The 21,912-nt window shown below is 41.7% G+C and overlaps 1 protein-coding gene across 1 annotated transcript in view; it reads left to right on the forward strand.

Annotated features, from left to right (window-relative positions):
- Positions 1 to 16,263, forward strand: part of LOC134368549 (structural maintenance of chromosomes protein 1B-like) — a 76,136-nt gene extending 59,873 nt beyond the window's left edge. Inside the window, exons 19-25 of the mRNA XM_063084983.1 lie at positions 5,713 to 5,814; positions 8,438 to 8,594; positions 9,067 to 9,221; positions 10,454 to 10,605; positions 12,535 to 12,604; positions 15,210 to 15,320; positions 16,162 to 16,263. Coding sequence (XP_062941053.1) covers positions 5,713 to 5,814; positions 8,438 to 8,594; positions 9,067 to 9,221; positions 10,454 to 10,605; positions 12,535 to 12,604; positions 15,210 to 15,320; positions 16,162 to 16,263 — 849 coding nt within the window. The remainder of the gene's footprint in view (positions 1 to 5,712; positions 5,815 to 8,437; positions 8,595 to 9,066; positions 9,222 to 10,453; positions 10,606 to 12,534; positions 12,605 to 15,209; positions 15,321 to 16,161) is intronic.
- Positions 16,264 to 21,912: the final 5,649 nt, after the last annotated feature.

Consider the following 21,912-nt stretch of genomic DNA (forward strand, 5'->3'; position numbering starts at 1 on the left):
GGTAGGGGGAAGGGTAGCTGTGCCCTCACCCTCATGCTAGAACTAAAGCTGCAAAGCTGCACACTCCCTTTGGGGGAATCTTAAACTACCCCTCCCAGTCCACCTGCAGACTGAGCTGAAGGGGGTTATTGCCCCTTGGGAATTGCTGTCTTAGTTGAGAAACTGCTTGGCTGAGCTAAGCAGCTGTGTATTCCAGGGCTGAGCTGATGTAGTGCCTCACAGCCCAGGGAAACAGAGCAGTGGCTGAGCTGAAACACCTTGTTCTAGGGGCCGGACAACTCTGGTACTCTGCATCCCTGCAGCTGGACCGTTACCTAGAGACTGAGCTGCTGAGAAACCCCTTCCCCCAGGGAGTGAAGTCAGCACTATGCTGCTCCCTTCCCCCCAAAGCCCGAAAAACTGCACCCCTCCATTCTGGGTTCTTGCTGCCACTGCAGTTGGCCTCAGAAGACTGAGACAGTACTGAGTCCCTCCCTTTCAGGAGCTAGAGTCACCACTACAAGATGCCTCATCCCCAGGGAACTGAGTGACAACTGAGCCCCATTTGATGTGGTTCTCAAATTGCAGCTGTACTCTGCTCCCCAGGTCCAAACTTCCAGAGCACCCTTTTTCCCCCAGAGTCGAGCTAGTGCTGTGCTCAGCCTGCCAGGGTCAGAGTCACAGCTAACGGAGCCCAAGCTGTCAGGAGGCCCTCAGCCACAGATCCTGGTGCTGTGGGCAGTCGATATCTAACCCTGCTACAGAATGTGAACCTGTACCCCAAGTCCTAGGTACCCACAACAGGTTTGTCAGACACTGAGCCCTTAAGAGCAGAAACAATGAAACTACTAGAAGAAAATAGAGAAAATGCTACACAAAATGGGAGTAGGCGGTGTTTTTTTGAACAAGACTACAAAGGCACAGGTCACTAAAGCAAAAATAGATAAATGGGACTACGTCAAACTAAAAAGCTTCTGCACAACAAAGGACACTATAAACAAAGTGAAGAGACAAGGTACAGAATGGGAGAGTCTTTGCAAACTACATATCAGAAAAGGGACTAATATCTGAAGTATATAAGGAACTCAACAGCAAAACAATGAAATTAAAAAATGGGCATAGAAACCGAATAGACCTTTTTCAAAAGAAGACATACAAATGGCAAACAGGCACTTGAAAAAAATGCTCAACATCATTAATCATCAGGGAAATGCAAAATAAAATCACAAGATAGCTTTCTTCAGTTAAAATAGTTCTTATCAAAGAGAGAAAAATAACAAATGCTGGTAAGGATGTGGGGAAAAAGGAACTACCTCAGTGGTGGGAATGTAAATTAGTACATCCGTACTGGAAAACAGTATGGAGGTTTCTTGGATAACTAAAAATTGAACTACCTATGGCCCAGCCATCCCACTACTGGGTATATACCCAAAGGAATTGAAACCAATATATCAAAGAGACATCTGCACTCCCATGTTCATTGAAACACTGTTAATACTAGCAGAGATGGAATCTACCTGAATGCCCATCAACAGATGAATGGATTAAAAAAACCTATAGTATATATGTGCAATGGAATACTATTCAGCTATAAAAAAGAATGAAATCCTGTCATCTGCAGCAAACATGGGTGGAACTGGAGACCATCATTTTAAGCGAAGTAAGCCAGGCACAGAAAAACAAACACCACGTATGTGGAAGCTAAAAAACTGTGATTTTTTTTAGAAGTAGAGAGTAGAATATTGGTTACCAGAGGCTCAGGAGGAAGGGAGGGTGGGGGTGAGTGTGGTGGAGGGGACTGGTAGATTAACAGGTACAAAGCTCTTGTTTTAGTCCGTTTGGTGTTGCTATAACAGAATACGTGAAACGGTAATTTATAAAGAAGAGAGGTTTATTAGGCTTACGATTCTGGGACAGTTGTATCTGGCATGGGCCTCAGGCTGCTTCTACTCATGGTGGAAAGTGGCAGGGAGCCGGCGGGTACAAGCAGATCACATGGCGAGAGAGGAAGCAAGAGAGAGAGAGAGAGGAGGTGCCAGGGTCCTATAAAGAACATGCTCTCGCAGGAACTAATAGAGTGAGAACTCACTCATTACTCCCCCCTCCTCCAGGGAGAGCATGAATCCATTCATGAGGGATCCACCCCCATGACTCAATCAGTTTCCATCACTGCCACACTGGAGATCAGATTTCCACATGAGTTTTGGAGGGGACAACACATCCGAACTCCATCAGCTAAGCTACTTACCCTAAGTGAATTAATGTACAGTATGTGCCTGTATTAAAACACCACATTGTACCCTATAAAGATGTAGAAATAAGTGTTAAAATTAAAACATAAAAATTTAAAAGAATAAAGTACTGATACAATGCTACAGCACGGATGAACCTCTAAGACCTTATGCTCAGTGAAATAAACCAGACCCAAAAAGACAAATATTGTATTATTGCACATATATGAAGTACCTAGAAGAGTCAACAAATTCACAGAGTCAGCAGGTAGAGTAGTGGTCAACAGACTGAGGGGAAGAGGGTGTGGGAAGTAGTTTTTAATGGATGCAGAATTTCAGTGCGGATGATGGAAAAGTTCTGGAGATGGACGGTGGTGATGGTTGCACAACAGTGTGATTGCACATAACGCCACTGGACTGTACAGTTTAAAGTGGCTAAAATGGTAATTTTATGTTTCGTATATTTTATCACAATAAAAGTAAAAGTGAGTAAAATAAAATTAAAACTTTAAAAGAAAAGAAAAAAATATATAGAGAACTCTTAAAATCTAAAAATAAGAAAACAACCTGATTAAAAACTGGACCAAAGACCTAAACAGACACTTCACCAAAGAAGATATGCAGATGGCTACGCACCTACACCACTACACACCTATCAGAATGGCCAAAATCACCACGACACACCTATTAGGATGGCCAAAATCCAGAACACTGACAAAAACTAGATGCTGACGAGGATGTGGAGCAAGAGGAATTGTCTTTCATTGCAGAAATCCATAGAATGGTACAGACACTTTGGAAGACATTTTGGTAGTTTATTAAAAATGTAAATATACTCTTATTGGGCCAGCCATGGCTCACTTGGGAGAGTGTGGTGCTAATAACACCAAGGCCACGGGTTCGGATCCCAGTATAGGGATGGCCAGTTAGCTCACTTGGGAGAGCGTGGTGCTGACAACACCAAGTCTAGGGTTAAGATCCCCGTACGGGTCATCTTAAAAAAATAAATAAATAAAAAACTCTTACCATATGTTCCAGCAGTTGCATTACATGGTATTTACTCAAAGATGCTGTGAACTTATGTCCATGCAAAAACTTGCACGTGGGGCCGAGCCCGTGGCGCACTAGGGAGAGTGCGGCGCTGGGAGTGTGGCGACGCTCCCGCCGCGGGTTCGGATCCTATATAGGAATGGCCGGTGCGAGCGCCGGTCACGAAAAAGACAAAAAAAAAAAAAAAAAAAAAAAAAAAAAAAAACTTGCACGTGGATGTTTATAGCAGCTTTATTTATAATTGCCAGAACTTTGAAACAACGAAGATATTCTTTAGTAGGTGAATGGATAAACTGTGGTACATTCAGACAATGGAATACTATCCAGAACTAGAAAGAAATGAGCTGTCAAGCCACAAAACGACATGGAGGAAACTTAAATGCATATTTCTAAGTGAAAGAAGGCAATCTGAAAGGCTATATACTGTATGATTCCAACCATATGACATTCCAGAAAAGGCAAAACTATGGAGACAGTAAAAAGATCACTGGTTCCCAGGAGTGAAGGATAAACAGATGGAGTACAGAAGAATTTTAGGGTAGTGAAACTACTCTCTGATACCTTTACCGTGGGTACATGTTGTTATGCATGTATATAAACCCATAGAAGGTACAATAAGAGGAGCAAATGCTAATGAAAACTTTGGACTTTAGGTGATTACGATGTGTCAGTGTAGGTTCATCACTTGTCACAAATGCACCACTGTGGTGGGAGATGACAGTGGGGAAGGCCGTGCATGTGTGGTTCAGGGGGTATATGGGATACCCCTGTAACCTTCCTCTCAACTTTGCTGTGAACCTAAAACTGCTCTAAAAAAATAAAGTCTATTTTTAAAAAAAGATAATTCTCGGCTTTGTGCTAGTGAGGCTACAGTGGAATATTGCATTCACTCATGATGCTTTTCAAAGTCCAGGATAGTGAAGAAAACCTAGACCAGGTCATGTTGGGAAGTGAAGGCTTAGGGAATACGCTGATTCTCTTCAAATAGGTGTAGGTCTCTCATGTGGACCACACTTGTTCTTTCTGGTCCTGAGGAGAGCACTAGATTTGGAGAGTAGAGGCCACTTGCTAGTAGAAAGATAGAGGGCCTCTCCTGGTGAGTTCCCTGATTGGAATTTCATAAGCACATCTAGTGGAGGTGGTGTAATAGTGATGCTGTACGAGATATTCTACAAAGCCCCAAACAAAACAGCATTAGATATGAGTTGTCTCTCTCCTGATGGTTGAACAGTGATCACTAGTTAAAAATGATTGTCTTACAATTGTTGTAGGAGTATTGTCTTACAACACTTGTGAGGTAGAACCTGACATTTGCCTTCTGTTGGAGGTGTTCAGACAGAGGGTAAGTTACTTTCACCTGCCAGGGTTCTCATAGAAGATTCTTATATTGTGGGGGAGACTTTACTAGATGACTGGTTCCCAAATCGTAATGTGCTGGGGAAGCACCTGGGAATCTTGCTGCCCAGGAGTCTGCATTTCTAACAGCCACCAGGTGAGGCCTGCTGTCGCTAGCCCACTGACCACACTTTGAGTAGCAAGGCACCAGATGACTTACATAGAAGTTTAATACAAGACAATGTCGAATCACATAAAAAATAATCATGAGATTTAGGCTTCAACGATACATTTTGTATTCAAGTTCAACTTCTGTGTGAGCTGTTTTAACATACATGTATTCCATAAAATGTAGACTTAATTCCAAAAGTAGTTTCATTGAGTTTGTTTTAGCTGAGAATATCTACAAAAGAGGTGTTTTCTTTGTTTGTTTGTTTTTCCCCCTGTTAATTTGTGATTCTTGGTTTTGGCCTGAGGCCAGCCTGCAGCTGAAGAAGTACTCGTTTGTTTCTTCTTTGCTATTCCTTCCTTCGTTCAGAGAGTCACATATATGGAAATAGAAGTATATTTTGTCAGTCATTGCACTAGGCACTAAGAATAGAGCAGTGAACACAATGGTTAAAAATCCTCTCTCATATTCTGGTGGGGCAGAGACATACAGACAAAATGACAAGTAAAATATTTGTGTGTGAGGTGTTGATACATGCTAAAGAGAAAAATAAAGGAGGAAAGGGAATATACGGTGTTGGTGGGGAGGAATTTGCTGTTTTAGGTGGAGAGACCAGGGATGGCCTGAAGGCAGCCAGCGAGGAGAGGAGGTGAAACCCGAAGTGGTGCAGACATCTAGGGGAGGTTGTCCAGGCAGAGGGCAGTGTGCCAGCCCCGAGGTGGGCATGTGCCTGCTGTGCTCAAGAAGGCCAGTGTGGTTGGAGCAGAGTGATCACGGGACACTGGTGCGTGATGAAATTAGAAGGGGACCAGGGCCCAGGTCATCGTGGCCTTGAAGGCCTCCATTGTTAGCTTTTAATCTGAATGAGTTGACAAGCAGCTGGAGGGCTGGGGACTGACAGATGAATAGAGATCACCATTTCAGAAAGCAGTTTCACATGTTTTTCAGTTGGGAACTGAAGCAGAAAGTATGCAGGCAACAGGTGATGATGTCTATGAAAAAGAAGAAGCCATTGAAATAGACTACAGCTCTCTAAGTGAGGATTTGAAGGTAATTGAACGATTTCCATTGTTTCCAACTCATAGTAATATTGAATATATTATTTAAATATCACAGGAAGACATTTCGATGATCGAGTTTTTCTTTTTGAAGTAGATTCCCCTAATGGTTTTTGAAATATACAAAGGAAAAAACAGTTTTTCTATACTCACAACACTTCTGACATGAAATATGTGGGTTTATTCCATACCAAGCAATTCTCTGATTCTCTGAATACCAACTTGGCATTCTACGATTCAGGTGAATGCCAACACTATCTGCCTGGACTTAGTATCAGATCCCACAAGTTAAGGGCTTAGTCCCACAAGACTGCTCACACTTCAGACACCAGTTACAAGTCCGGCCTCCCCTACTTCTGACCAACTGACTTCTGACCAATCGGGGGATCCCACCACATCCTTAGGTTTGATAGTTTGCTAGAATGATTCAGAGAACTCAGGGGAATATTTTATTTACATTTACTGGTTTATCACAAAGCAATACAACTCAAGAACAGCCAAATAGAAGAGATGCATGGGACCAGGTATGGGAGAGGGATGCAGAGTTTCCATGTCCTCTCTCATACCCCCTCCAGGTTCACCACCCTCCCAGCATCTCCATGTGTTCACCAACCCAGAAGCTGTTCAAGCCATATTATTTGGGGATTCTGTGGAAGCTTCACTATGTAGCCATGATTGAGTAAATCACTGGTCACTGGTGATTATATACTCAATCTCCAGCCTCTCTCCCCTCCCCAGAAAGGAGAGGCTGAAGTTGGTTCCTCTGGCAACCAGTCCCCATCCTCCAAGAGTCAGCTCATCAACATCAACTCTGGCTTGTTGGAAAGGGGCTTATTATGAATAATGAAAAATGCTCCTCTCACCTCTGTCACTCAGGAAATTCCAAGGGTTTTAGAAACTCTGTGCCAGGATTCAGGACAAAGACCAGAGATATATTTATTATATCACAGTATCACAAAATGGCAGGAAATAATTTACTTTTCTAATGTTTGTATCATCATGTCTCTGTGTATTCTGCAGAACACTAGTACCATGACATGTCTAGCCAAAGAAAAGTTTCTGTGGTCAGGTTGAGAAGTCCTGCAATAACAAAAGTAGCCAAATCCAGCACCCTGAACTTGCCCTATCAGTGTGCCAATGTAGTACCCCCAGTAGGTACTGGGGCTTCTCCAGAGTACCGTAGGTGATAGTGTAGCCATTGCTCCACAGCTGCAGAGCAAAGACCTGCAATCCAGCTTCACAGTCCCTTAATTAAGCAGCTCTGGCTCATTTCTCATGAGGTCAAAATACTGCAGCCAGTCTTCACTTTCCCCCCACAGCCACAACCTTCAGAGGAGAGAGGCTGCCTTCTGTAGTGGTGCTGTTCCAAGACTGAAGAACAGTTCTTCCTACCAAGCCCCAGTAATAGTCTTCTCATCCCAGTGGCCTAAATGGAGTCACATGTTCCTTCCTGAGCCAATCACTGTGAGGGAGGGGGCGGTAGTCTCTGCCTTAGACCAAGCAGGCCCACCCCTATCTACTACCTGGAATCTATGAGGCAGAGATGGGCCTACCTGGTCAAAAGCATGGGCTGTGATGGAAAAGAATAAGTGAGAGTGGATGCTGAGGAGCGATACCCACCACATCTTTTCACTTCATATGTTGTTAATATGTTTTATTAGATTTGCTAGACTCTTTGATTGTATTTGTGGCACCTTTTGGCAATCAGAAAGAAGCGTTTGTCTTCTCTGTAGTCTTCTATTTAGTGCTTTCTCCTTTTGCTTTTTTATTTAGAAAGTCCTTTCCCACCTCATTACTGAGTAAACGTTTTCTTCCCGTTTATGGTTTTCTTTTGTTTTCATTTACCTCTTTAATTCATCTGAAATTTATTTTTGTTTATGGTATGAGTTAAGAATCTATTTTTTAAAAAGGCCCAAGTAAACTAATTTACTCACCAGCATTTTTCAAATATTCTCTTCCCAGTGAATTAAAATGTCACCTTTACCACGTATTAATTAACACTCTTTGGGAGGTGAAGAAAGTTTTCCTGGAAGGGCATGCGACACACTTTCTCTTCCCTCCTCCCTTGAGTTTGTTCTATTCACCATTCAGGTTTCAGGCTGTCACCTGCTCTAGCTGGGCTGGTTCTCTCTCTGCCCCGTAGTACCTATGCTTGCCCTGTTAGTGGTCTTTTCACCCTGTTGTAAATGCCAGTTTATATTTCTGACTACCCTGTGAGCCCTTTAAAGGCAAAGATGACAGTTTCCATCATCGAATCCTCAATGTCTAATACATAGTAGATGATCAATATTTTTAACAAAAGAGTAAATAAAGGTGATATACAAATTGGTGCTTTTTAGCCAATTTAACAAATAAGAAGGTAAGGTGCATTCCAAGAGAGTAGCATATACAACACTAGAGCCATAAAAGAGCACAGCAGACTCAACACAGCCATCTCAGGAAGCTACAAACACTGTGGTGCGACTGCAGCTCCGGGCTCAGAGAGGGCTTCGGGGAGGTTGCTGCGCAGAGGGAGCTGGTAGGGCCAGATGGTGAAGGGCCCTGCATGTGTGCCTTGCCTTAGCAATCTGGATGTAAAAGGCATGACAATCACTGTTGTTCTTTGCCAATAATAGGCTCTACAAACTGATAAAGAAGTCGGGGCCCACCTTAGATTCCTACTGCAGCGAATAGCATCCCAGGAAGATGTTCTGTACAAGACAGCAGCCCCAAACCTACGAGCCCAGGAGAACTTAAAGACTGTCACAGACAAGTTGCAAGAATCCACAGATGGTGAAATTGCATTTAGCTGTTAATAAGATCATATTCACGGGTGTTATGATTTCTTTAAAACTTGCCAACAATCCCACACAGATTCTGCTTTTCTCTTTTTTTATTATATATATTTACCTCTGTTGTCTTAATGTGTGCTTTTAATACTGAATCACTAATTGCTTCCTTTTTGAAAAATTGTTAATTTAAAACATGTTTATTGGTTATTTTAGAACAGATTTTTTAATACCAGTAAAATTCATTAAATACTTGTTAGAACTTGTCAATATTATTTAGAAATTATCCCTATTAGAAAAAGGGCTCATCAATTGTAAAAGCCATGCCTTAATTATAATTGAGGTATTTTGAAGGTAGATTTACTGGAGACAACCAAACTCGAAATCTAATTTTAAAAGTATTTTATGCTTTAAAGTCTAAATAAGAGAAGTCCCCTCAGTGATTTCCAAAATAAAGAATATTTATTCTCTCTTAGTTTTTGAGGCCAGCAGAAAGGAAGCCAGAATGTGTAGGAAAGAGTTTGAACAGGTGAAAAAAAGAAGATACGATCTTTTCAGCAAGTGTTTTGAGCACGTCTTAATCTCAGTTGATCAAATCTACAAGAAGCTCTGCAGAAACGACAGTGCCCAAGTATGTATTTTTCACCTCAAAATACTAGTGGGAATTTTGTATTATTGACAGTGGTTTTTTTTTTTTTTCTGATGGGAAATAAACAAACACTGCCACATTATTTGAGTGACTTGCTTATAGGGCAAAGTCAATTCATGAAGATTGGTTCTCTAATGACCTGTTTTTAGATCCCATTCACTCTAGACTGGCCAGCCTAGACAGAACTTTGGGCCTGTCTCTTCATCTAAAAAAGTGAATGGGTTAGATCATTTGGTTTCCAAGTTCTCTTGAGTTCTGAAATCCTGTTGTCTGGTACTAATTTGATTTTATAAAACTGTAGGTCTCTATGGTAAAGGTAGGGTCATGTAGAAGACCTTGGGAAAACAGTTGATTTGTGAAGTCGAACAGAGTAACAAGTGAGAGGGAAAGAACTAAAGGTAGGATTCGAATCCACATATGTCCCTTTTAATGACAGCCTCTGTGCTGTAACCACCCACTGTATTATAAATTTCCATACTAAATACTTGTGGAATTGAGTGTGGAATAAAGATGTAGGTCAGGACTTACTACCTGCTCTGCTTTTGTTTTCTCTCTCTCTCTCTCTCTCTCTCTCTCTCTCTCTTTTATTTTTTTTTTAATGACTGAGATTTAGTCCTGGATCAGATATTTTGAATTTCACCTGAAAATAACATACTAATTTTCAGTAAAGTAAGATTAAAATAAACCCATTAACTCCTTGAGAACAGGAATCATCTCTTTATTAACAGTGCCTGACCCACAACTGACATTCAATAAATATTTGATGAATAAACCAGTGAGTTAATTGAATAAAGACTTTTTTTTTTTTTTTTTTTTTAAGAAAAAGGCATATGCTGCAGAGGTTTGAATGGCTGTCTGGTGGCAAGGCCTGATCCTTGTACATGTTAGGATGTTTTCCCTCTTTCCTCTACCAGACAACCCTGTTGCCTGTGATTACGTGTAGAACTAAATCCATTACTTACAGTCATTGATATTTTTACATCAAAATTGCGGAAAACCTTGGGCTGGCCAGTTGGCTCACTTGGGAGAGCGTGGTGCTGACAACAGAAAGTCAAGGGTTAAGATCCCCTTACCGGTCATCTTTAAATTTTTTTTTTTTTAATTGAGGAAAACCTAACCAATAGAATGTTTCCCATTTAAACTCTGTGGCAACCCCAAGTTGAAATTTACTGGTTGCTTTTCTAATGTTGCTAAATAACTAAAATGCATTTCAGGCACTTCTTAGCCCGGAGAACCCTGAAGAACCTTACTTGGAGGGAATTAGCTATAACTGCATAGCACCAGGGAAACGATTTATGCCGATGGACAATTTGTCGGGGGGAGAAAAGTGTGTGGCAGCTTTGGCTCTCCTGTTTGCTGTGCACAGGTAAGGCCACAACAAGCTACTCAGTTTTGTGTAAGGGCAGAAACCAAGCAGACCATCTTATAAAAGACGTATTGACTATTTGTCTTCATTAATATTTACTAATGTGATACCAAACTCTGCTTCAGCCAGACAATTCAAGTTATGCTTTAGGCCTGCAACAATGTAGACAGCAAATCTAAGAGAGAGTTCAGTCTCTGACAGATTTTTATTCAGTTTCTGTTATCAATAGTTGCTATATTCCAGCTTTTTAGAAAAGAAAGAAAAATATTTTGAATGGCCAAATGTGATATCAGGATTGCCAGGAAACAAAAACAACAAACAAAAAGTCCAACTTGTACATTATTTTCCTAGTCCATATTCAGAGATCTGCTGTTTAGTAAAGAATGGTAAGATAAGTATTTCTTTCAAAAAGTATTTAACCTCCTTATTTCCTCTGATGATGGTGATACTGTTTCTTTGTAAAATAAATCAAGAAACAAAAAGTTAACTAAAATTAAGGCAAATAATAGCTTTCACCATTCACAGCATTAGACGAAGATCTGAGCTGTAGACAATGCTGCCTCTCTATTTCCATGACCAGGAACATATACAGGAGTGTGACAACCATTCTTCACTGGTCTCAAGAAGGAAAAGGAATAGGTCACCACAGGAAAGGGAGAAAAGACCGTTACGGCAGGGGGACTCTGGGAGAGCAGGAGGCAGGTCCTGAACAAGGAATCTTGGCAGAATAAGTCCGTCACTAGGTGGCGCCCCCATCCACTTATTCAACAATATTTAATAACTCTACTGTGCGCCAGGTGCTATTGCAGACACTGGGGAGACAGCTGCGAACAAAACCAAATGCCTGCCTCAGAGATACTTCATTTTAGTTGGGGAAGACAGATAATAAATCGGCTATATTAGTAAACTAATTCTCTTATATAGAGAATATTAGAAAATCACAAGTCCTATAGAGGGGAAAAAAAAAAAGTAGGAAATGGAGATAGTGAGTAGCATAGAAGGGTTTGAGGTATTAAAGAGTTTCAGGAAGGCCTGTTTGAAAAGGTAACATTTGAGCAGTGATTTGAAGGAATTATGGGAGCAAGTTGTACATAGCTACGGGAAGAATGTTCTAGATGTGAGGAGCAGCAAGTGCCAAGGCCCTGAGGCCAGAGTGAGCCTGGCATGTGTGAAGATAGGCTTTATGCAGCACTGGCAGACACAGGGTTTGAAAACTATTGTGACAAGGTGAAAGATGGTGATGGGTAGGACCAGGATGAGAACAGAAGTTTGAGCTGGCAGAACTTACTAACAGACAGGGCGTGGAGTGTGAAGGACTCAGATGACTCCATGGATTTTGGCCTAATCAACTAGAGTGATAAGAGCTGCCAGTAAGAGGCAGCTTACTACAAGAGGGAGTAGTTTTGGAAGGGCAGGTAAGGAGTTTGATTTTGGATGAGTGTGAGATGCTTGTTAGACCCCGATGGGGAATTGTTGAGTAAGCAGCTGGACATGTGAGGCAAGAGTTCAGAACGATTGGTAGAAGTACTGGGAGGTGTCAGTATTTCGATGGTATTTAAAAATTTGAGACCAGATGAAATCACCAAGGGAGTTAATTAGAGACCAGAGAGCACTAAACCCTGAGCCCTGAGGGCACGGCCATGTTCAAGGTCAGAGAGATGAAGTGTTAGCAGAAGAGATGCAGAGGGAGCAATGGGTGAGGGCAGCAGACTGTGTCATCCTAGTGTTTCAAGGAGCAGGGATGACTGAGTACTCCTTGCATAGGTCGCACAGGATTAGCACTGGATTTAGCAGCATAAAGGTCATTGATTACCTAGACAAAAATATCCAAAAGGATGTGTCTTATTCTGAATAATGTTGTTAATGCTTTCCTCCAGGTCTTTGTAAAACAGATAGAAAATTGTAACTTGCTTTACTGTTTTTTTCTAGTTTTCGGCCTGCTCCATTCTTTGTTTTAGATGAAGTGGACGCAGTCCTGGACAATACTAATATTGGCAAAGTAAGTTTCTTTCTGCTTTTAATTTTCAATACAATATCTATAATTGCAGTCAGAAGGCAGTTTACCTTGACCAAACAGGGTTGTGGGACAAGCAATGATAATTGCTGAATAAAAATCAATACTTTAAAAATCTGAGTTAAATATCTAAAAACAAGGTGATTGTTTTCATTATAGATTTAGGGGACCCTCAAGATTTGATAGGAAATCAACACAGAAGTCAGATGAGGATCACTGTGCTCTATCAACAGCATTACTACTGCCAGAACTTGTTTCTCCCAAATCTAGATATTGAGAACTAGAGGGCAGCTAATGGCAGGGCACAGGGTTTATCTCATGGACCAAATTAGTTGTTTAATAAAGTCTGTGAATAGCAGCACTAAATAAAATTCTACCTCTCCAATTTTATCAAAACTTACTTGGGCGTGATCCTGTTTTCAGTATTTGAGACAGTGAGGGAGCTAAGGTAACAGTTTAACTTGCCAGTGAAATTTTAGGCAGCATTCGAAGACCAATGGGTAGATTGTACAGAGCCACCTAAAGACCCAGGCTCGCAGCTCACACAGCTTGACAGTAATTAGATTGAATCTGGGAAAGGAGAATGGGGTCAGCCATGGAACATGAACAAAGGACAAAGGCAGACCCTGGCAGTGCCCATCACTGCCCAAAGCAGGGACAGCTCCAACCTGCAGACTTGCAGTATCATGGTCCTACTGCCAGGGCCATCCATTTTTGGGGGTGGATAAATTAGACTGTCCTGGTTCTGATTCCAGGCCCACCCACCTTCCAGAAATGCCTGGGCTTTGCATTTATGGCTGCTTACAAGAAGGCTGTCCTGGTCATGCTGGCAGATACAGTTCTCATTACTTACTTGTAAATTGGCATTCTGTTTTATAACCTAGTTTTGTGAGCTTGGCTATTTTCCGTCTTAGGGTGCTGCCCAGTGGGTTCTGTGCCTCTGAAGCTGACCTCCGTGATTTCTTTCTCTGTTGATTCACTCCTGAGATGCCTGGGCGAGTCACGGGGCATTGCCAAGCTGCAGCCTGAGATCCCTTCTTATGGCATGAATGTAGTCTCTCAGCATTTCCCAAGTTGTATTCATCTAACTCAAATCTTTCTAGGACTCTCCTTTTTAAAAATGGCACAGGATACATAAGGATACCACATGAACTCCACACCACACAAAAAAGTCTATGCCAGAAACTTCATGGTAACTGGGGGAAGAAGAAAACGTGAGCAAGAGAAAGTCCTGATTTGTCTCTCTTGAATGACAGCAGTCTGCATCAGCTGACTGGACTCCATGGCCTGACCCATTTAGGAGAAATCTCCCCTTAGAAGGTTAATTTTGGTACTTTGTATCCCATATTCTGTGGAGCAGGAAATCTTTGTGGACTGCTGCTTTTTTTTTTTTTTGGTTGCATTTAAGGTATCCACATCTTTTAGCAAAATTTAGATGTTCACATTGGTGACATCTCCAGGGAGTAGGCCTTACTTAAGACTCCCATTAGCACCTATCCTATGTATTAAAACCTCTTAGTTTCCATTATCCCTTTGAGATTTATGATCCTGACACTCCGTTGCTGAATTGAGTGTGAGCGCTTATGTACTATGAGCAACTATGAAGCAGCCTCCACTCCTCCTTGTGATCAGGGTGCCCGACTTTTATAATAGGTAACTCTCCAAGCAAAATGCACGCCGTACATCTTTGCATTCTATCTCCTCTTCTTTTCCTATCACTACCCCAAGCCTTTTTTCAGCCCTGCATCATAGTAGCTACGATTAGTTAGTTGCCTCTAATGCTGGAGTTCCTTCTGTGAATTCAGCCTCTTTGCCGAGAACAGTTTCCTTCCTCGCTCATCATTCACCTTAGCTCATGACTCACTCCTCAAATGAAACTGCTGTTCCTGCTTCCAAAGCTTGTTTCCAGTGTCTGGGATGCAGCCAGGACCGATACACACACAGACCCACTCCAGGCGTCAGAGAGGTCTAGGGAGGGGGCAAGTATCATTAGACTGTTGCTACTGGGAGTCTAAGTTCTTCTCTGTCGTTCTCCAAGCTGTAAGTAGTTTGTTCACTGAGGCTCATTTCTGTCCATTATATTTTGCTCATATTCTCGTTTCCTTTTGGAATTGAGCTTCCTGAAGGAGCCGAAGTTCACCTCTAACAAAATGACTGGATTATGGATACGTACTGAATTGCTGTGTATTTCCCATCTTCAGGGTTTGAGTTGGCAAAATAGGATGTTGGAAGTTTAAATACCAGTTCTTCTTCACTCATAAAATGTCTCATTATAAAGGCTAATTCACATGACAGTATCTCAAGTTAGAGCTGTATTCTTTAAACTATTCAAGTTTAAAAAAAATATATTCTTAAAGTTTTAGATCACAGGTTTAATGAAGTTTATTTTTTTTTACTTACCTCTTATATTTTAGAATCTAAACTATTTCCATGTCTGCAATTGTGGTGGATTTACTGAATTACCAGAGAGGCAAGTGAGTGCCTTATCACCTAAAATGGGCAGACTCAGAGACATGCAGAATCACTGTCCCCAAAGTCCAAACAAGGCCTTTCCTTGCTGACAAAATATGTGCTTTTTATTTCCACCCAGGTATCAAGTTACATCAAAGAGCAGACTCAAGAACAGTGTCAGATGATCATCATTTCCTTAAAAGAAGAGTTCTATTCCAGAGCTAATGCGCTAATAGGCGTCTATCCAGTGGTAAAGCTCAATTACGGGGAGAGGAGAAACTGCTGTAAACCCACCTTAGTACTCCTATAGCTGCAGGCCTTTCCTTTTATAACTAAAATTTCCAAATGAAGTTTGTAGATACCGTTTGACTTCTGCAGTAAATAAATATAGGCTGAAATGATTTTTTAATCCAATAAGACACAAAAGTAACTATTCAGTTATTTACCTATGACGGTACACGGAGATTTAAGATATATCCTAAGTGAACGAAGCAAATTGAAAATTACAGAATAGTAATAGTTTTGTTTCGTAAAATAATAGTACACATTAACTTACAGAGAGTAACCTGTTAATATTATAGTTCATATTTCTGTCATGTTTGAATGTTTGAAGCAAAAACCAATTCACCGTGGTAGAGCAAAGAACCATTTATCTTCCAAAAGTATCATAGGAAAAAACAAAAGAACCACCTACAAGTTCCAGGTTGATAGTAACTTTTAGCCTGTGAATACACCTTTCTTAAGCCATCCACAATACTTACCTGAGCTAATGGAGAGCAGCAACTAATTGAAGTCATTTGGTTTTGGGGCAGTTGGGTTTACTTCCTGAGTTTCCCTTTAAGCTAAGATAAAAATTAATTTACAGAATGTTAGGGAACCGCCTGGAAATATGCCATGTGAGATATGGAAAATCTCATACCAGATAATATTTTTAAAAACAAGTGATATAAATGCAGATAATTGATACCTTTTTAGGTACAAAGAGTTTCCTTTTTACTGCGAATCCAGACTCATAATAGCTCTTATTTTACTTTAATAGTATTTTTCCCTATTATGGGGACTGGCTTTTAACTGTCTTTTCTCCATTTCAGTATGACAACTGCATGTTCAGCCGAGTTTTGACCCTAGATCTTTCTCAGTATCCAGAACCTGAAGGCCAACAAAGCAGCAAGAGACATGGAGACGCCCATTAGAAACTAGAGTGCCCTTGAGCACCTGCCAGCTCGAAGAGCAAACAGGACAGTCCTATAGTGGTCAGGTTAATCGTTGTTTAGTTCCCATTCTGAAACTCAAACAGCTCTTGAATAACAAACTTCTGGAGCAAGCAGGACCAACCTGGTGTGCCGTTTAAGGAAAAATCTGAGTTGTTCTAGCTAGAGGCTGTGAGCTCATTTCAGTGAAGGAGTGTTCAGGCCCCACTGCAGTAGGGAAAGTTTTCTACCCGAGTCAGCATTGAATGAGCTTAAATTGGGGGGAAAAAAAGTATAATTTTCTACCATAATTTTAACTTCTGTATTGAAACAAGCTAGACAGAAGAACTTTGAATTCTGTATCATCTTCACTTTGGTCTTGCCTTGCACCTGTAAGTAATATTTAAGGGAAATTCTTCGTTTTTAAATGTACTAGTTATAGGGCAGTTAATAAATATTGTTGAACCTAGTTTTATGGAAAATTGTTTCAGAGGAACTATACGTCCATATTGAAAACATTAATAAAAAGTAAAGTCTTATTTAAAATGTCTCCAATGTACTATTTTAGAAGTCAAAGAAAATTTTAATGGTGAAACAATTACATCTGCTTCAATGCAATCGAAATTTTTCTAAATATAATTTTTATTAAGGAAAACTTGAAGAATACAGGCTTTCTCTAGTAACAGCTGACTTTTCCACTTACACATATTGTTATGTGTAGGAAGGAAAGTCACACATTTCAGCAGTAATTCATTTCCATTTCAAAATAGAGCAAGAAGATTCTGAGGTGATCTTCTACTTAAGACTGCTTTGGGGCCAAGTGCTCACCAAGGAACAGCCTCCTGAGATAACAGAATCACTTTTGAACAGCACTATTTCATGCAACAAGAATACACTCTGTGCCTAAGAACTAGGTTAAGTCACAAAAAGACTCGCTGCCTGCCCTGAGGGAGCCTCCAGTACAGTGAGAGCAACTTTCTCAACTGTAGGTAGCAGAAGCCAGTTTGGCCTCCTTTGTTCTTTTTTTTTAGTACTGGCACTACCATCAAAGTCATTTACTACTAATTCTATCTTGAAAGACATCAACTTTTCACATTAAAATTGTCCCTTTCAATGCTGCATGAGCTCAGTGTGGCCCCATATCTCTTGCCTGGGCTTTTCTCCCTCTTTCATAACTTTGACTCTTAGAGTCACAGTGATCCTTCCAAATACAGTCAGTTCTGTTATAACACAGCATGCCTACATTCCTGAAAACCACTGTGCTATGCAAAAGCACACAATAAAAGCCACAGAGCTATGGAAATAGAAGGTTGGGGTACCATGCTCAAAAAAAAAAAAAAAAAGATAGGAACCTAATAAAATAATACCCAGTTATGCACACATTAAATAGTTAAGAAATATGCAAATACTACAATTAATGTGACACTTTATCTTGAAAAGGACCAGAAGTCTGCTTGTGGAACTGGGTGTCACTAGGGGTGGAAGGAGGGTTGTCTAGGGATCTGAGTCTGGGCAGTGTGAATTCGGTGCATTCTCCCACAGCTCCCTGCAGCTGGGTGGAGTTTACCACATTCATCTAGTGCAGGGTTCAGCAAACTTCTTGAAGGGCCACAGTAGATACATGAGGCTTTGGTGAGGCAGCATGGAAGCTCCTAAGTAGATATTTGTATAACTACTTAGCACATATATACACATATATGAATGTTATAAATAACAACTGTTCTAGCTTGAGGCAACGAACAGGACCATACTTTGTTGCCCCTTGACCTAGTGTTCTTCACTGAGAAAATTATAAGTAGGAAGTGCATCATGCTCAAATTGCATCTAATATATCAATCATGTTGGAATAAACCAGCCTTTTAAAACAAGCATTACAACAAAACTTACTGTATTCATTTATTACAGCAAAATATCCTCAGATCCTTCAGCATGGCCCTCAAAGCTTTTCTAAAAAATGGGCTCTAATTTACTTTTCTAGTTTTATATCTTATTCCACAGCATCTTCTGTGCTTGTAACTTTGCTATACCCTGGCCAACTTTCAGATTCAGATATCTGCCTGATTGCATTTTGTAATTGTCTTAAAAAAAACAATTTTAATGTTTGCTTTTTAAACAATTTAAACACGCTCAAGTAATCATTTACTTGATTTCACAACCAAGTGGCAACTCAATCTAAAAATTCTCTTTATATTATACCAAGCCATGTTAAAACTAAAGAAAAGTTGAGCACATAGGGTTGAAGTTAAAATTGTATTTTTGACCAGAGTGATAAATAAGATTTGTTTTTTATACTTCAAACAGAAAAAAATGAAAGGGTTTCAGTAGGTCTCTGGCTTCTTTCTCATTCCCTTTATGCCTCAACCTTACATTTCTTGTTCTTGACTTTCTCTGTACCTGTGGGAGCTGCAGCGCCATCAGCTAGGAGTGTCACAAGGCTTGACAAGAAATGTCATATCAAAGATAGGCAGCCGCAAACCAAACCAAGCAGGGCTTGTTTCCAAAGAGAATCCTTCATTTTAAGACCTCTCACTGCACCACCGCACGAGCCTCTGCCACAGTCACAGTCAGAGAAATGCCCTGGCACAAGCAGCGCACCCAGCATGTCTGTTTCTCCGTGGGTAAATCCTGAAAACGTTTAAAGTGCTGCAAGCCCTTTACAAATTTTGCAAATCCCCTTGATATGGGCCATGGGAAGAAAACTGTAAGAGATAAGAACAGAAAGGTCAGACCTCGCCCCACAGAGTAAAGATTTGGAAAGTTTGGAATTTATAATCTAATTAAAGTTTAAAACGTGGTCTTGTGCCCCACTTGTACTTTCTCAATTATTGGTCATACAATGGACTTGTACAACACTAAACTGTACTTCATTGCAAAGGCTTTCTGTCTCTTTGCACTTCACACTTGTTAGCAACACAGGTAGACCCTGCCATTTCTTTGGAACAGGAGTTACTCAAATGGCATAATTGTAAAGAAGCTCTGTTGAGCTAGTCATTCTTTTTAAAAACATGCCCTTCTCACTAGTCGATTCAGTGCCTGGAGTATCCATTCATTCTTTACTATTAAACAATGAAACAAACATACCTTTAAAATACCTTCTATGGTAACAGATGTTTCCACATAGAAATTATAACATGTAAGCCTAGTTCTTATTTTCTCTTTGTCAACTACCGTTGCTTGGACAGTCTTCACAGTTTCCTTCCTTTTATTAGGAAAATAGCACCTTGATGCAAGAGAGCATGTCAAATGGGAGTCAGGAATACCCAGTACATCCTTTCCCATCGATTTTGGTCCCTGAGGTAGCTGTGAATCAGTCATTACAAAGTGTACCTGAAGTGTGTAAGCGTCACACCCCATTGTAGTTAAACACATACAATGGAGCTCTTTCACCCAGCATTGAGGGCCACAGCCCCAAATTGCTCTCTGGGAGTAGGTGATGCTTTAGAATTGAGATCCCTGTGGAGTTCTCTGTACACTCTTCATCGTTTGGGCATGGCACTGTGCTTACAGAAAGCTGGTTTCCTTTTTTTCTTTCTTTTTTTTTTTCTTTTTTTGAGAAGGCTGGTTTTCAAGTTTAAGGTTTTACTGGTTTTAAAGATTTCAAGATCCTCCAGCATCATCTGTCTAAACAAAAGAAAGGAATACCAAAATGTTAAAATTCAGCTACAAAAAGTATTTGCAATGAGATTTCCATTTCAGAAACTGCTTTACAATTTTCTTTTCTTTATAAATTGTAAAAAAGAAAGAAAGAAAAGCCCTTCTGAAGGCCCCTCCATGCTGGAAACAGTAGCCGCTGTCTAGAAATGGCCTTGCAGAGTTACAAATACCATCAGGGGAACAAATAAAATATGACATTAAGTTGACAAAGATCTGTGGAAATCTCAACCCATGACCATGAATGCTGTTTCCCTTCTCACAGAGTGAGGTTGGGGAACTTCCAACACATTCAGTGGGAGCCTTCTGGAAGAAGGGTGAAGGCTCAGAGCACACACTGGGACCTCCGTGCAGACCCAACCTTCGATTCCTCTGGGCTCTCCAGGCTACAGTTATGGCCAAGAACAGAACGGGCCGAATCTTTCTGCGCCACAGAGAGAGATTCCTGGGGCTCTTCCCTAAGGAGCCATAACTGCCTGGGGAGAGGCAGGGCTGCTGCTGTGGGTGCTGGCACCCAGGAGAAGCTCCCACAAGGCATCAAAGGGGAAACCTGCCCAAGGCTCTATGCCCCTGGGGGAGCGTAGACAGGGGCGCCTTCCGGCTGGATACACCCCCACCCCAGACCCCTTCCACACACTCGTGATATCCGATCCCATCCCCATGGGGGGGGCGGGGCGGGATCAAAGTTTGCCCGCCTGACTCCGCTGGAAGGGACCAGGACCCGGACGCGGGCAGCGAGGGGGTCCCTTGAGGGGGAACAGCCGTGGGGCCCACTCGGGCTTCCCGCGCCCCTTACCCGCGCGCGTCGCCCTCGGTCTGCAGGCCCGTCGCTGACGCCAGGGATGTTCCTGGCTGGGACCTGGCCCTGTGCTCAGGGGCTGCCAGTCAGGCGGGGCCGACCCACTGAACCAACATCCCAATACAGGAAAAATGTGGTGGGATCGTCAGGGACACCGAGGCCCAGAGGAAAACAGATTCCTTTTGATGTGGAAAGTCACGGAGGCCGCAGAGGAGGCATGGGGCCTCCGGGAGGCATGTCTTTGTGCAGGAATTCATGGCTGCAACTGGGCCTGCGGGAGACAAGTCTTTGTGCAGGGATTCATGGGTGCAACTGGGCCTGCGGGAGACACCTCTTTGTGCAGGAATTCATGGCTGCAACTGGGCCTGCGGGAGACACCTCTTTGTGCAGGAATTCATGGCTGCAACTAGTCAGTGGTTACTGAGGACGACTTTGGACTATTGGAACGACGAATAGGTTTATTTTTAAGAGAGAGAGAGAAAAAAAAAACCTAGTGCAGGAAAAGGTGCAGAGCAATTGGATGACACCCATGGGAACACCATTTAGCTGATGTGTGGATCTGTGACCCAGGAATTCCACTCCCAGGTTTATACCCAACAGAAATTCATGCACATGTTCACCAAACTGCCAAAAGACACGTATACGGTGCTCATTGCAGCACTGTTCAATGGCTTCTAATTGGGCACTACACAAGGTCAACAGCAGGATGGACCCATTGTGGAGATTTAATCACACCTTGGAGTCCTGTAAACTCTGAAGAGTGAGTGAGGCACACTCATGAAACAGGGATGGATCTCACACACATGGACAGAGCAAGAGAGCCAGCCGGATGTGATTCCAGTTATGTAAAGGACAAGAGCAGCTCAGAAGTCAGCAGAGAGAGGACCCGAGGGTGGGCTAGTGATGGCACGGAGTGTGAGGGGTTTTCTGAGGGCCAGTTTGGATCTGTTCTCTTAATCTGGGTCTTGGTTCCGAGGTTAGGATCAGTGTGTGAAAATTAATCAAGCTGTGCACTTATGATATGTGCCTTCTTCTGAACGAATGTTACATTTAAAAATCAAAACTGAAAAGACGGAAGATTCATTTCTGCACAGGATACCTCCTAAGTTTGAGGTCTGCCAAGATCCTAAGAAAATTACTAAGGGAAAATGTAGGTGAAACACTTCAGCAACTAGGTCTGGGCACAGACTTTATGAACATGA

The sequence above is a fragment of the Cynocephalus volans genome, chromosome X (assembly GCF_027409185.1).
Source record: "Cynocephalus volans isolate mCynVol1 chromosome X, mCynVol1.pri, whole genome shotgun sequence".
Lineage (NCBI taxonomy): Eukaryota > Metazoa > Chordata > Mammalia > Dermoptera > Cynocephalidae > Cynocephalus > Cynocephalus volans.